At 42.4% G+C, this 16,756-nt stretch overlaps 1 protein-coding gene across 2 annotated transcripts in view; it reads left to right on the plus strand.

Moving 5' to 3' along the window:
* The first annotated feature begins 515 nt into the window (after positions 1–515).
* Positions 516–16,756, plus strand: part of LOC138670105 (multidrug and toxin extrusion protein 2-like) — a 443,377-nt gene continuing 427,136 nt past the window's right edge. For both annotated transcript variants that reach the window (XM_069757141.1, XM_069757142.1), the window contains exons 1-2: positions 516–617; positions 971–1,170. In XM_069757141.1, coding sequence (XP_069613242.1) covers positions 1,027–1,170 — 144 coding nt within the window. In that variant the 5' untranslated portion in view covers positions 516–617; positions 971–1,026. The remainder of the gene's footprint in view (positions 618–970; positions 1,171–16,756) is intronic.

Genomic DNA, 16,756 nt, shown 5'->3' on the forward strand with positions numbered 1-16,756 from the left:
GAGATATTTCTGACATATTCCCTTTGAGTGTATCAATTTGCAAAATATATTATTGAAATCATGTTATCTTGCTTTTATGTTTTATTTTTCTTTATTTTTTATACTGTATGTGATAATAAATTTGGGGCTGCCATTGCTCACCTCTGTAGTATTTCTCCTAAATGAAACTATTTGTGGGGTGTGCAATAGAAAAAAAACATGGTTACGAATGACTGACTAGCTACTGTAGATCACTGAACTCCAGTGATCCATCTAGTACACGTTGCCAGCTAAACTTATTAGCCTTAGGGCACAAGTACAAGAATGGTGTCAAACCAGATTGCTTTGTCTGACAAACCAAAGGCTCCAAAATGTTTTCTTTATTTACGCAATGCAATTATCTGACCATATTTATTTTAAGTAGAACTTCAGACTAAAATGTTATTATCTAGGCTTTTCTATATATATCTGTAATGTAGTATAGTTGTACTAAAATACTTACTTTGTCATTTTCCCCGTGATTCCTGTGTGAGTGAGTAAAGGAGAGGAGTTGTGACCAAGACGAGGACTGAAGCGATACTTGCATCTTGAAAAGTCAATCGCCCCGTTGTCAGATGAGTTCAAATTTTGTTTTTCAGGTATTCTGATGTAGTCAGTGACATGTGGCTAAAACATGATGTGAACATAGCCTAAGAATACGTCAGTACTGCAATAAGTTGTAATTGGAGTTTAGTTTGCATTAGTGTCATGGCTTCCTGTGTAATGGATTTGATTTATGACAATTAAAAAAAATCCAAAATTTATACATAAAAAGGAAAATAATAAATGTTCCACATTACAGCATGTTAGCAGTAATGTTTGTGATCAGTCTTCAGGTTTCAGCAGGTTTTACTTCCACTAAAGTATTTGCTTAAAGCATACTACACCTTTTCACAGTGAAGAACTGTTTTGTGAGTTTGATGGTTTTCCCCATTCTTTTTCTCTTCACTAGTTAACCCGGCATAGTTGCAACACCAGTCTCATGACTTTTCACATGTACAGTCAGCTATGATGGCAAGGGAGAAGGATGAACCTTGTGAGACCTCGCCGCTTTCAGGCAATCCAAAGGGATTTAAGAAACTCTTACATTATTTGACGATTGATGGATTTTGCAAAGAAGCAAAGGATATGCTTGCGTTGGCCATACCTGTTGTAAGTACTGATTTCACATACTTTGTATGCATAAGTAGTCATGCAGAAATAAATATTCACACAGTTTTGAAGGGTCATATCAACTAACTTGCAGACTGTATAGAAATAGAATTTTGGAAATATAAAGAGTCACTTCTATTAAATGTATTGTAATTGTATTATTTGCTAATATTGTATTTTTCCACCACTGTTGTGTCAGGATATCAGGTATTTTATAAATGCAATATATATAATGGTTAGTCAAAAAAGAAAAACAATTAGCTCACCCATGTAAAGATCTGCAGCACAAAGACTGGCAATGTCGCAGTGAAAAGCAATGGTGGATTCCAGCGTCAGGATCTTTAGCTAAAAACACTCTTTATTATGTAAGTATAGAAAAGTAACAAACCATGTATAAGGATATCTAGCAAATTCGTTTAAGACTAGCATCATTAACCACTTCCCGACTGCCCATGGTAGATAAATGTAGGCGCTAGCTGGGCTACGTGCAGCGCTGACATTTATAAGCGGTCGGTGGTCTTGCCGCGCCCAGGACTCCCAGGGTCCTGCACACGCTGCGATTCCTGTGCAGAGGGATAGCTCAGACAGGCAACATCATCAGGAAGGTCCCAATTATATTAAACTTTTGCTATCTTCTAGCTGCCACGATCGTGGCAATTAGAAGATAGCAGAGGGAGACCACTGCTATACTCATCTCTCCAACGGCCCCCATGATGAGATGTTATCATAAAATGGGGGATCCCGCATTGTCCCAGCAGTCGGAGGTCACGTGATGACTTCCAGGTCTGCCTGTTACGGTGGCTTGCCAGCGGCTGAGTCTAACAAGCGATCTGTCTGACAGTGTAACACTGTCAGGTCTCATACAATGCAATACCTTTTTGTATTGCATTGCATGAGACCAGTGATCAGCCAAATAAAATTGAAGTCCCATACAGGATCTAAGTAAAAAGTGAAAAAAAAATATTTTAGAACTTTTAAAAAAAAAATAACAAAATATATATATATATATAAAAAGTATTAAACCAATAAATACATATATTTATTATATTTATGTAAAAACAAAAAAGCACACATATTTGGTATCGCCGCGTCCGGAACAAGCCGACCTATAAAACTGTCACACTTGTTAACTCCTTCAGTGCACACCGTAAAAAAACAAAAAGTAGAATAAAATGCGATCAAAAAGTCAAATCAAAATAAAAATTGTAGTGATGAAAATGTCAGCTTGTCCAGCAAAAAACAAGCTGCCAGACAACTCCAACAGTGAAAAAAATAAAAGTTATAGCTCTCAAAATAAAGCTATAAAAAACAATTATTTTTTTCTATAAAATAGTTTTCAATGTGAAAAAGTGGCAAAACACAAAAAAGATATAAATGTGGTATGACTGTAATAGTACTGATCCGAAGAATAAAACTGCCTTATCAATTTTACCACACGCGGAAAGGCAATAAAAAAACTAAAAACAATTCCTGAATTCTTGGTGTTTGATTATTCTGTCCCACAAAAATAACAATAGAAAGCGATCAAAAAAAGTAATATGATCGAAAGTGGTACCAATAAAAACGTCAGCTCGACTCGCAAAAAACAAGACCTCACATGACTCTGTCGGCCAAAATATGGAAGAAATATAGCTCTCAAAATATGATGATGCAAAAACTTGATTTTGCAATAAAAAATGTCTTTTAGTGTGTCAGCAGCCAAACATAAAAACCCGATATAAATCTGGTAACGTTGTAATCACACCGACCCAAAGAATAAAGTTGTCTAATCACTTATACCACACAAGAAACGGTGTAAAAAATAAATAAAATCAATTCTTCACCTGCTGTTGATTTTTTGATTCTGCCTCCCAAAGATCACAGTAAAGCTTGGCGCACATTTATCCTGCGCTCTGTGCTTACACCGTGGTTTCTGTGTAAATTTCTGAAATACGTGATTCAGACGGAACCCCCGGCAGAAGATTCTTTATAATGAGGCAGTTGGAGGCACAGTGGATGCCATAGGACCTGTGATCCGGCGGTGTCTTTCTATTTAGTCATACATAAAAGCACAGTCCATCAGTTTTCTGCACCTCTGAAAATAAGGATTCCACTGAACAAAGGCCAGACGGAGTCCAGCATAAGTCTGCTGCTTTATTATTGTGAATGGATCCCTTGGGGGTATGATCTGAATCACGGCACTCAGAGATTTAGATGGAAACCCCAAAGTAAGTGAAACGGCGCTAAGGCCATGGTGTACTCGGTACCGGGTCTGATCACAATTAAAAGTGTGGTCACAGTGGCAGCGACCCGGTCAGTAGCCCTGGGTGCCCAAGTAAAAGGGACGGTCTTTAAAGGAGTTGTGGAAATAATGAAAGTTCTGATGCCACCTGTGGTTCTCGGTCAGAGGTGACCGACACTGCTTAAAGGGGTCCTCTGGGGGCGATTGTGCTGCAGCAAAGATGGTGTCGCTTCCCACAGGTGAAGCGGTGTCCCCAGGGCTCCCGATGCACTTGGCAGGGATGGTGAATGCTGGCAAATAAATGGAGGACACAGGGTTGCTCTCTTTACCTGGTTTACCGGTGTTAAACAGCCTCAGTCCAGGGTACCAACAACAGGTAAAGATGGAATCCAGGCAGCCCGAAGACAGGGGGAAATCCCCTTGACAGGCCAGTTTGGGAGCCTTCCACTATGTGATGGCCTGTGGTCCCTTGCTGCCTGTAGTTCTCTAACAAGGCCCTTTTTCTTCCCTGTCCAGGAACAGTACCTGCATGGTAGGCAACTTGAGCAGTCTCTTTGGGGTTTCTGTCCATGGTGACTCCGGACTCTGATTGCTGCTGTACCTCAGATATTATGTGGGAAAGTCCCTTTTAGTTTTTTGCCATCTGGTTCTGCCGTGGGCCCTGTAGTTCCTCACGACCTCGGGCTCCCAGTGCCTGGTTTCTGCACTCAGCTTAGAGAGGCCCAGTAGCAGTCCTCCTTTAGCTAGTAAGTCCTTCTGTGCTCTTTCACTGTCTGCTACCAACTGTCAACTCATCTGCACCAAACTAACTGACTCCTCCTCCAGACCAGGATGTATATAGGGAAGTTGTTAGGGGTCGAGTTCCCGCCTCTGCACAGGGGGAATCTCGGGCCATCTCCGCTGCGGTCTCCCATTCTCCTGCCGCAGTGGAGCCTGCTCAGCGGAGACGTCGGTCTCAGCGTCTCGCTCAGTCTGACTCTGTACAAAGAGTTACTGCTGCTTTTCCTGCTTCTGCTATTGAAGTCAGTGCTGGCAGGGCCGGCTCCAGGTTTTCGAGGGCCCCAGGCGAAAGAGTCTCAGTGGGCCCCCCCTTTAACACATACCCCGATTTATGATGCACAGATATGGCAGAGAAATGTATAGTACAATGCCAGAGTTCACTTCTTACATGAGTGACAGCTATTGTAAATTCTGCAGTGTATATATACAGGAGGAAAGGTGCTGTGCAGTGTATATATACAGGAGAGGTGCTTTTCTGTTTTGAGTTTTTCTATGAAACAAAGACTTTTCTACATAAACAACGTTGTTTGGTTTTGCGGCCCCGACAGATCTGTGCTACAAAGTAACAGGCGGCTTGGGCATTAATGAGGGACCTGATGCTGAATCGTTTCCACAAACCCCAATGACCCAATTAGTGCCCCCTCATTAGAAGCTCATCAAACGCCTCCCTGTCCCGAGCAGTCATGTATAGTATGGGGGGATCCTGCAGCCCACCCCCTGACTGCTCCATACCATACACTGCCCTCTGTCGCGCTCACTATTATCCTGTGCATTTCTCTGTCATCGTTACCCCATGTTACACTTGTCACCCCCCACTACAGAGTAGCAGGGCAGCCAATGTCACCCCCTCCCGGACCCTAATGGCAGCAGGAAATGTCTGCTCCTCTATTGGGTTGGAACCTGATTTAATCAAGGAATAATGTGGATTTGTTGCCGGTGGCTGCAGGGGAAGGGTTAAGTGATGCCATGTCTTTGGTGGGAGCAGTGGCAGCTGCTCGGACCTGGACAGAGACAACCAATGTTGCTGTGACTGCACAGTGTTACTTGGAGGAGAGAAGCTGAGACTCCGGAGCAGAAATCACCCACATGCCAGCACTGGGCAGAGTCCCTCCAGTCACCAGCCTGGGGCCACGGGGCCCCAACGTACAGCCCACAGCTCAGATTTATCCATGGAAGCAGCTCCCCTTCCTCCTGGCATCTGGTTAACCCCATTTATGCGGGTCGGATTGTTATCGTTAAGGAGCGGATTCAAGTTAGTCTGCAGTTAGCTATTAGATATTAGTTAGTTATTCGATTTTCATGTATGGCAGTTAGCTGTTAGTTATTAGTTAGCTATTCGATTTTTCATGCATGGTGAATTATACATAGAGTGGATATTGTTTGGGTAAAATTTTGATCAGGACTTTGAGACGTTTATTTTGACTACTTGTGGTCCTGGGTTATTCACATAAATCGCTTATGTCGCGCATAATCAAACGCACTCAATCGTACGTAAGTTCAATTTGAAAAGATGTACCCTGGACCACTAGTACTCAAAATGAGCAGATCAATGTCCTGAATAATATTTGTCAAAAAAAATATCAACTCTATGTGTAGTTCAGAAGTTATTCACGTAAATCGCTTATGCCGCGAATAAACAAACGCACTTAATCGTACATAAGTTCAATTTGAAAACAGGTACCCTGGACCACTAGTACTCAAAATGAACATATCAATGTCCTGAATAATATTTGCCCCCAAAAATATCAACTCTATGTGTAGTTCAGAAGTTATTCACGTAAATCGCTTATTTAGCGATTAAACAAACACACTTAATCGTACGTAAGTTCAATTAGAAAACAGGTACCCTTGACCACTAGTACTCAAAATGAACATATCAATGTCCTGAACAATATTTGCCAAAAAAAATATCAACTCTATGTGTAGTTCAGAAGTTATTCACGTAAATCGCTTATTTAGCGAATAAACAAACGCACTCAATCGTACGTAAGTTCAATTTGAAAACCGGTACCCTTGACCACTAGTACTCAAAATGAACATATCAATGTCCTGAATAATATTTACCAAAAAAAATTCAACTCTATGTGTAGTTCAGAGGTTATTCACGTCAATCGCTTATGTCGCGAATTAACAAACGCACTTAATCGTACGTAAGTTCAATTTGAAAACAGGTACCCTTGATCTCTCGGACTCAACATGAACATATCAATGTCCTGAACAAAATTTACCAAAAAAAAATATCAACTCTATATGTAGTTCAGAAGTTATTCACGTAAATCGCTTATTTAGCGATTAAACAAACGCACTTAATCGTACGTAAGTTCAATTTGAAAACAGGTACCCTTGACCACTAGTACTCAAAATGAACATATCAATGTCCTGAATAATATTTACCAAAAAAAATCAACTCTATGTGTAGTTCAGAAGTTATTCACGTAAATCGCTTATGTCGTGAATAAACAAACGGACTCAATCGTACGTAAGTTCAATTTGAAAACAGGTACCCTTGACCACTACTACTCAAAATGACCAAATCAATGTCCTGAATAATATTTACCCAAAAAAATATCAACTCTATGTGTAGTTCAGAAGTTATTCACGTAAATCGCTTATGTCGCGAATAAACAAACACACTCAATCGTACGTAAGTTCAATTTGAAAAGAGGTACCCTTGACCACTACTAGTCAAAATGAACATATCAATGTCCTGAACAATATTTACCCAAAAAAATATCAACTCTATGTGTAGTTCAGAAGTTATTCACGTAAATCGCTTATGTCGCGAATAAACAAACGCACTTAATCGTACGTAAGTTCAATTTGAAAACAGGTACCCTAGACCACTAGTACTCAAAATGAACATATCAATGTCCTGAACAATATTTGCCAAAAAAATTATCAACTCTATGTGTAGTTCAGAAGTTATTCACGTAAATCGCTTATTTAGCGAATAAACAAACGCACTTAATCATACGTAAGTTCAATTTGAAAACCGGTACCCTGGACCACTAGTACTCAAAATGAACATATCAATGTCCTGAACAATATTTACCCAAAAAAATATCAACTCTATGTGTAGTTCAGAAGTTATTCATGTAAATCGCTTATGTCGCACATAATCAATCGTACTCAATCTAACAAATTTTGTCCCAAAAATTCAGAACTCTATGTATTTTTGAAGAATTATACAAAATATGCTAACTCCACATGTGAAACATTTTATAGGTACCTCACTGTTTGCTATCACAACTTACTTGAAGTTTCCATAAGAGCTTAACCCACTAATATATGTTTAATTCAAGGGTTGTTGAACAGATGCTAAGTTTGTGTGTGAAATTACACTTAATAAAGTTTTATGTCATTAAATTATTTATATGTAAATCGTCATTCTTAACCTTTTTTAACTTTACATAGTGGTTCTTGTGTAGACATGGGGGTCAGTTGGTGCTCTCGTCCGCTGTCCCGACCGCCTTTACAAAGACAGCATGGACCATGGCTCATCCCAACTGAACGCCCGACCTCCTCAACAGTGGGTGGAACACTACTCAGACAACAGAGGGTGAGGGAATCACAATATTAGGACTTTCTTGGATCTCCAAACAATTAATGGCATATATCACACAACCAGCAAAACACAAAATGTAACAGGCAACAGTTTTTCACCCTTCCACTGGCTCCCCAGGGATTATAATATCCGTTCATCAGAGCTTCCAGGGCTACTTACTCCAAGCCAGCAGCACCCTGCTTTCGGCGGGCACCCACCGAGAACGGAATAATGCCAGATTTAGGAAGCTGACTGAGTACCGCAAATTCTGTAGTCAGGTGACTGGATTGTCCCAAGCTGTATACCATCCTTATGTAGTCTTTGATATCTCAGCCGAATCCTTGCATTCGATGCTGAAGTCCATGTAGTCTTATAATCCATGTTCAGTTATGGCCTGCCAATCGGATCCGCAAATCAAAAATTGCAGCAAGAGAGACTTGGTCACTGGACAGTCCTTCTATACCCCTGAGCTCTCAATTCAGACTTGGGGCTTCATGATTGGTGGAATAAAGGTACCTTCACACATAACGATATCGTTAACGATATCGTTGCTATTTGTGACGTAGCAACGATATCGTTAATGAAATCGTTATGTGTGACAGCGACCAACGATCAGGCCCCTGCTGGGAGATCGTTGGTCGCTGAATAAAGTCCAGAACTTTATTTCATCGCTGGACTCCTGCTGACATCGCTGGATCGGCGTGTGTGACACCGATCCAGCGATGTCTTCAATGGTAACCAGGGTAAACATCGGGTAACTAAGCGCAGGGCCGCGCTTAGTAACCCGATGTTTACCCTGGATACCATGCTAAAAGTAAAAAAAAAACAAACACTAGATACTTACCTACCGCTGTCTGTCCTCCAGCGCTGTGCTCTGCTCTCCTCCTGTACTGTCTGTGAGCCGGAAAGCAGAGCGGTGACGTCACCGCTCTGCTTTCCGGCTCCCAGACAGTACAGGAGGAGAGCAGAGAAGCAGAGCGCAGCGCTGGAGGACAGACGGCTGTAGGTAAGTATCTAGTGTTTGTTTTTTTTTACTTTTAGCATGGTAACCAGGGTAAACATCGGGTTACTAAGCGCGGCCCTGCGCTTAGTTACCCGATGTTTACCCTGGTTACCGGCATCGTTGGTCGCTGGAGAGCGGTCTGTGTGACAGCTCTCCAGCGACCAAACAGCCACGCTGCAGCGATCCGGATCGTTGTCGGTATCGCTGCAGCGTCGCTTAATGTGAAGGGGCCTTAAGAGTGTACTAGATTGGCTAGATTCCAAGCCGCAAACATAATATCCTTAGTACTAATGGTGTCTAAAGGTACCTTCACACATAACGATATTGTTAACGATATCGTTGCTATTTGTGACGTAGCAACGATATCGTTAATGAAATCGTTCTGTGTGACAGCGACCAACGATCAGGCCCCTGCTGGGAGATCGTTGGTCGCTGAACAAAGTCCAGAACTTTATTTCGTCGCTGGACTCCCTGGAGACATCGCTGGATCGGCGTGTGTGACACCGATCCAGCGATGTCTTCACTGGTAACCAGGGTAAACATCGGGTAACTAAGCGCAGGGCCGCGCTTAGTAACCCGATGTTTACCCTGGTTACCATGCTAAAAGTAAAAAAAAACAAACACTAGATACTTACCTACCGCTGTCTGTCCTCCAGCGCTGTGCTCTGCTCTCCTCCTGTACTGGCTGTGAGCCGGAAAGCAGAGCGGTGACGTCACCGCTCTGCTTTCCGGCTCACAGACAGTACAGGAGGAGAGCAGAGAAGCAGAGCACAGCGCTGGAGGACAGACAGCGGTAGGTAAGTATCTAGTGTTTGTTTTTTTTTACTTTTAGCATGGTATCCAGGGTAAACATCGGGTTACTAAGCGCGGCCCTGCGCTTAGTTACCCGATGTTTACCCTGGTTACCGGCATCGTTGGTCGCTGGAGAGCGGTCTGTGTGACAGCTCTCCAGCGACCAAACAGCGACGCTGCAGCGATCCGAATCGTTGTCGGTATCGCTGCAGCGTCGCTTAGTGTGAAGGGGCCTTAACAGAGATGAGATAGAGTCAGCTAATTTACATAGAATCGAGCAATACAATGAAAGGTTAGCATAATTGATTTATCTAAGTCTGTGACATTCCCTGGCAAAGGTAATTACATGAGTCAACAGGAACTGTAAACCTAAGGTACCTTCACACTAAACAACTTCACAACGATATCGCTAGCGATCCGTGACGTTGCAGCGTCCTCGCTAGCGATATCGTTGTGTTTGACACGCAGCAACGATCTGGATCCTGCTGTGAAGTCGTTGGTCGCTGCAGAAAGTCCAGAACTTTATTTTGTCGCTGGACTCCCTGCAGACATCGCTGGATCGGCGTGTGTGACACCGATCCAGCGATGTCTTCACTGGTAACCAGGGTAAACATCGGGTTACTAAGCGCAGGGCCGCGCTTAGTAACCCGATGTTTACCCTGGTTACCAGCGTAAAAGTAAAAAAAACAAATGCTACATACTTACCTTCTGCTGTCTGTTTCCGGCGCTCTGCTTCTCTGCACTCCTCCTGCACTGGCTGTGAGCGCCGACCAGCCGGAAAGCAGAGCGGTGACGTCACTGCTCTGCTTTCCGGCCGCTGTGCTCACAGTCAGTGCAGGAGGAGTGCAGAGAAGCAGAGCGCCGGGGACAGACAGCGGAATGTAAGTATGCAGTGTTTTTTTTTTTACTTTTACGATGGTAACCAGGGTAAACATCGGGTTACTAAGCGCGGCCCTGCGCTTAGTAACCCAAATTTTACCCTGGTTACCGGCATCGTTGGTCGCTGGAGAGCTGTCTGTGTGACAGCTCTCCAGCGACCAAACAGCGACGCTGCAGCGATCGACATTGTCGGTATCGCTGCAGCGTCGCTTAGTGTGAAGGTACCTCTACACTCCTAAAGCTACCGTCACACTGAGCAACTTTTGAATGAGAATGACAGCGATCCGTGACGTTACATAGTTACATAGTTATTAAGGTTGAAGGAAGACTATAAGTCCATCTAGTTCAACCCATAGGCTAACCTAACATGCCCTAACATGTTGATCCACAGGAAGGCAAAAAAAACCCATGTGTCAAATAGTAAGCTCCACATTGGGGAAAAAAAATTCCTTCCCGACTCCACATACGGCAATCAGACTAGTTCCCTGGATCAACGACCTATCAAGGAATCTAGTATATATACCCTGTAACATTATACTTTCCCAGAAAGGTATCCAGTCCCCTCTTAAATTTAAGTAATGAATCACTCATTACAACATCATACGGCAGAGAGTTCCATAGTCTCACTGCTCTTACAGTAAAGAATCCACGTCTATTATTATGCTTAAACCTTTTTTCCTCCAAACGCAGAGGATGCCCCCTTGTCCCGGTTTCAGGTCTATGATTAAAAAGATCATCAGAAAGGTCCTTGTACTGTCCCCTCATATATTTATACTTTAAAATAAGATCGCCCCTTAGTCTTCGTTTTTCCAAACTAAATAGCCCCAAGTGTAATAACCTATCTTGGTATTGCAGACTCCCCAGTCCTCTAATAACCTTGGTCGCTCTTCTCTGCACCCGCTCTAGTTCAGCTATGTCTTTCTTATACACCGGAGACCAGAACTGTGCACAGTATTCTAAGTGTGGTCGAACTAGTGACTTGTACAGAGGTAAAATTATGTTCTCCTCATGAGCATCTATGCCTCTTTTATTGCATCCCATTATTTTATTTGCCTTTGTAGCAGCTGCCTGACACTGGCCACTGAATATGAGTTTGTCATCCACCCATACACCCAGGTCTTTTTCATTGACGGTTTTGCCCAGAGTTTTAGAATTAAGCACATACGGTAATTATACATCTTATTATTTCTACCCAAGTGCATGACCTTACATTTATCCCCATTAAAGAAGCTCATTTGCCATTTATCAGCCCAAGCTTCTAGTTTACATAAATCATCCTGTAATATAAAATTGTCCTCCTCTGTATTGATTACCCTGCAGAGTTTAGTGTCATCTGCAAATATTGAAATTCTACTCTGAATGCCACCTACAAGGTCATTAATAAATATGTTAAAAAGAAGAGGGCCCAATACTGACCCCTGTGGTACCCCCACTGCTATCCGCTACCCAGTCCGAGTGTGCTCCATTAATAAACACCCTTTGTTTCCTATCCCTGAGCCAGCTCTCAACCCACTTGCACATATTTTCCCCTATCCCCATTATTCTCATTTTATGTATCAACCTTTTGTGTGGCACCGTATCAAAAGCTTTTGAAAAGTCCATATACACTACGTCCAATGGATTCCCTTGGTCCAATCCGGAACTTACCTCTTCATAGAAACTGATCAGATTAGTCTGACATGAACGGTCCCTAGTAAACCTGATACTGGGTCATGAGGTTATTCCTCTTCAGATACTCCAGTATAGCATCCCTTAGAATGCCCTCCAGGATTTTACCCACAGTAGAGGTTAAGCTTACTGGCCTATAATGACCGAGTTCAGATTTTGTCCCCTTTTTGAATATTGGCACCACATTTGCTATACGCCAGTCCTGTGGTACAGACCCTGTTATTATGGAGTCTTTAAAGATTAAAAATAATGGTCTATCAATGACTGTACTTAATTCCTGCAGTACTCGAGGGTGTATCCCATCCGGGCCCGGAGATTTGTCAATTTTAGTGATTTTTAGACGCCGCCGCACTTCCTGCTGGGTTAAGCAAGTGACATTTAATTGGGAATTGTTATCACTAGTCATTTTGTCTGCCATGGGATTTTCTTGTGTAAATGCTGATGAAAAAAAGTTATTTAGCATATTGGCTTTTTCCTCATCCTTATCCACCATTTCACGCAGACTATTTTTAAGGGGGCCAACACTATCATTTTTTAGTTACTTACTATTTATGTAGTTAAAGAATATTTTAGGATTATTTTTACTCTCTCTGGCAATGAGTCTCTCTGTCTCAATCTTTGCTGACTTGATTTGCTTTTTACAGAATTTATTTAATTTTCTGTATTTATTTAATGCTTCATCACTACCTACTTCCTTTAATTCTCTAAATGCTTTCTTTTTGTCACTTATTGCGCCCCTTACAGCTCTATTTAGCCATATTGGTTTCCTCCTATTTCTAGTATGTTTATTCCCATACGGTATATACTGTGCACAGGTCCTATCCAGGATGCTAATAAATGTCTCCCATTTTCTTTGTGTATTTTTGTGTCTCAGGATATCGTCCCAGTTAATTGCACCATTTGCCCTCCTGAAGTTTAGTGTCCTTGTAACCCCTCTATTACACATCTTTTTAAAGGATACATGAAAACTTATTATTTTGTGATCACTATTCCCTAAGTAACCCTCGACCCTTATATTTGATATGCGGTCTGGCCTGTTGGTTAATATTCTGTTCCCCAATCTATTTCAGGGTAGTTGAAGTCCCCCATAATAATGACTTCTCCTTGAGTCGCAGCTTCATCTGTTTGCTTTACAAGGATATTTTCCATTGCTTCCATTATTTTTGGAGATTTATAACAAACCCCTATCAGTAATTTATTATTTTTTCCCCCTCCCCTTATCTCCACCCACAGGGATTCTACATTTTCATTAAATTCACCTATATTATCACGCAGGATGGGTTTTAAGGACGATTTTACATATAGACACACCCCACCCCCTCGCTTATCTGTATGGTCATTTCTGAACAGGCTATAGCCCTGCAAGTTAACAGCCCAGTCATGGCTCTCATCCAGCCATGTCTCAGATATCCCCACCATGTCATAATTATGCTCCAACAACATTAGTTCTAATTCGTCCATTTTGTTGGCGAGGCTTCTGGCATTAGTATACATACATTTTATGTATCTCTCTGCACCTCTATTCTTTCTTAAATTTTTAACTATTCTAACCCCCATGCTACCGCCACCCCCAACTTCCTTATTTGTGCCCAGGTCTCTGTCTGCACTATCTTCCCCTCCTATAAAATGAATACCCTCCCCCCCAATTCCTAGTTTAAACACTCCTCCAACCTTCTAGCCATTTTCTCCCCCAACACAGCTGCACCCTCCCCATTGAGGTGCAGCCCTGGATAGCGATCTCGTTGTGTTTGACACGTAGCAGCGATCTGGATCCTGCTGTGACATCGTTGGTCGGAGCAGAAGGGCCAGAACTTTATTTCGTCGCTGGATCTCCTGCAGACATCGCTGAATCGGCGTGTGTGACGTCTCCACTATGCGTTAAACATCTGGACGCTGCCGGTTTGATGCTGCTGCTCTACGCAGCGTCAAACCCGCAGCGTTTCCTGACTGTGGAAACACAGCCTAAGCTACATAAAGATATACCCAAAAAAAAATTGTGATGTAATTTCTTGTCCAACCTCTTCATTTACATAATCTATTGAAGAATAATGTTTACACACAGAGATAGATGATAGATAATAGATAGATCTATAGATAGATAATAGATATATCTATAGATCGATAGATAATACCAAGCCCAATGTTTAGTAATAAATATAATAAAATGGTATATAAAGAGTTAGGCCAGGATCACACATGCGAGAAACTCGGACGAACCTCGCATCTTAATACCCGGCACTGCTGACAGCACTCGTGAGCAGAGCGTGCTGTTGCATGTATTTCTATGCATCCACATGCTCCACTCCTGAGTGCCGGCGACAGTGCCGGGTATGACGATGCGAGACTTAAATAAAGACACACACACACACAAAATCTGCGTTAGGCCAGGCTAACACTTGCAAGAAACTCGCATGAGTCTCGCACCTCAATACCCGGCACTGCCGCCGGCACTTGGGACCGGAGTGTGCGGCTGCATGTATTTCTATGTAGCTGAACGCTCCAGGCCCGAGTGCCGGCGGTAGTGAAGGGTATTGAGGCGAGAGACTCGTGTGAGTTTCTCGCAAGTGGGACCCCGGCCTTGAAAGAAATATGTTTAATTAAAAAAAAAAAAAAAAAAAAATGGCTCCAGCGAGGGAAAGCCAGCGACTGGAGGACCAATGTTTGTAGCCTGGGAAGGGGTTAATACCCATAGATCTTTCCAGGCTATTAATATCAGCCCGCAGCTGTATATTTAGCCTTTACTGGCTATAAAAATAGGGGGACCCCCCCAAAAAAAAATGACGTTGGGGTCCTCCTATAATTTATAGCCAGAAAGGCTATGCAGACAGCTGCAGGCTGATATTCATAGCCTAGAGAGGGACCATGGATATTGGCCCCTCCTGGCTGCAAATACCAGCCCGCAGCCACCCCATAAATGACGCATCTGTAAGATGCACCAATTCCGGTGCTTAGCCTCTCTCTTCCCACTCCCGAGTAGCGGTTGGATATGGGGTAATAAGGGGTTAATGTCACCTTGCTATTGTAAGGTGACATTAAGTCAGATTAATAATGGAGAGGCGTCAATAAGACGCCTATCCATTATTAATCCTAGAGTAGTGAAAGAGTTAAAAACAAAATAAAGACACAGCGAGAAAAAAGTATTTTAGTATTATTAATTTAACCATACTTACCATACTTCAGCGCCTGCAAAAAAACGTAAAATAATAAACCATATACTCCCTGCCCGACTCAGTCCAATTAATAACGAGTGTCCCACGATGATCTCCCCCATAGAATAGTGACATCTGGTGATGTCACTGCTCTAGAGGACCTCCAGTGACACACTGACAGGAGACAATGGCTCCTGCAGTGCATCACTGAGAGATTACTGTAGTTCACTGGTTTCCCTTTTTCCAAAAGCTGCGTGGGAACTTTCTCACAGCAATGCCAAAAGTGAGACTAGGGACTATATTTTACAGTGGCGGAGGAATACAGTGCGGAAGGATACCTTCCTCCCGTCATTGTATTCCTGGAGCCCCTAGAGAGCGGTCTCATCAGCTGATGCTGCTGCTCTCCACGGAAGATCGTCGTGGGACACTCATGGATTTCTGCGGACAGGGAGTATATTGTTAGTTTGTTATTTTAATATTTTTTTCCAGATGACACTGGCTTCGGGGAACAAAGTGACAAGTGATGGTGAGTATGTACTCTATGTTATATGTACTGTATGCCTATATGTATGTAATGTATGAATGTATTGTATGTATGTAGTATGTATCTAGTATGTATGTTGTATGTATGTGGTATGTTGTATGTATGTAGTATGTTGTATGTATGTATGTAGTATGTTGTATGTATGTAATATGTTTGTAGTATATAGTATGCTGTATGTAGTATGTATGTTGTATGAATGTGGGATGTTGTATGTATGTAGTATGTTGTATGTATGTTGTATGTATGTGATATGTTGTATGTATGTTGTATGTATGTGTTTGTTTTTTTTTACAATGCACACATTAGCCGGATGATGGGACTACTACTGTCCCATCATTGGCTAATGTGTCAATCACTGTCATTGTAGCAGGCATAGCCGATGGGACTTGTCGTACCATCGGACGATGGCTGAACAAAGACACAAAGACCCCCAGCAGGCCCGCACAGACCCCCGGCAGGCCCGCACAGACCCCCGACGGTCACACACAGACCCCGCCCGCACACACAGACACGCAGTCGCCGCCCACTTTCCATTATAGTGCATCATGACATCATTTGAGCAGCCAATCTCAGCCATGCCATTAGTTAACATGGCTAACATGCCTAACAGGATGTGCCCACACTTCTTAGGATCCTCATTGGCTGAATAGAATAAAACTGGCTCATTGCATTATGGGAACTTCCGATTCCGGTATTCAATATTGTAAAAGTATTGGAACTCAGTATCGGAACTCCGATACAGCGAATATCGGCCGATACACGATATTGCAGTATCGAAATGCTGGAAACAAAGATCACTGTCTGAAGTGCAATGGACAGTGAGCTTATTTGTCTATAAGAAGACATTAGATGCCATGGCGTGGTGTGGTTATTTTTACATTTAACATTGATAGAAAACAAAAACAAGTATGTTTCCAAATGAATAACACTCTCCTCTTTGTGCAAATTTATAACCTGTGATTTAAGGTATATCCTTTAACATATTCAACAAAAAATGTAATAAATA

Source organism: Ranitomeya imitator, chromosome 3 (assembly GCF_032444005.1).
Source record: "Ranitomeya imitator isolate aRanImi1 chromosome 3, aRanImi1.pri, whole genome shotgun sequence".
NCBI classification, from domain to species: domain Eukaryota; kingdom Metazoa; phylum Chordata; class Amphibia; order Anura; family Dendrobatidae; genus Ranitomeya; species Ranitomeya imitator.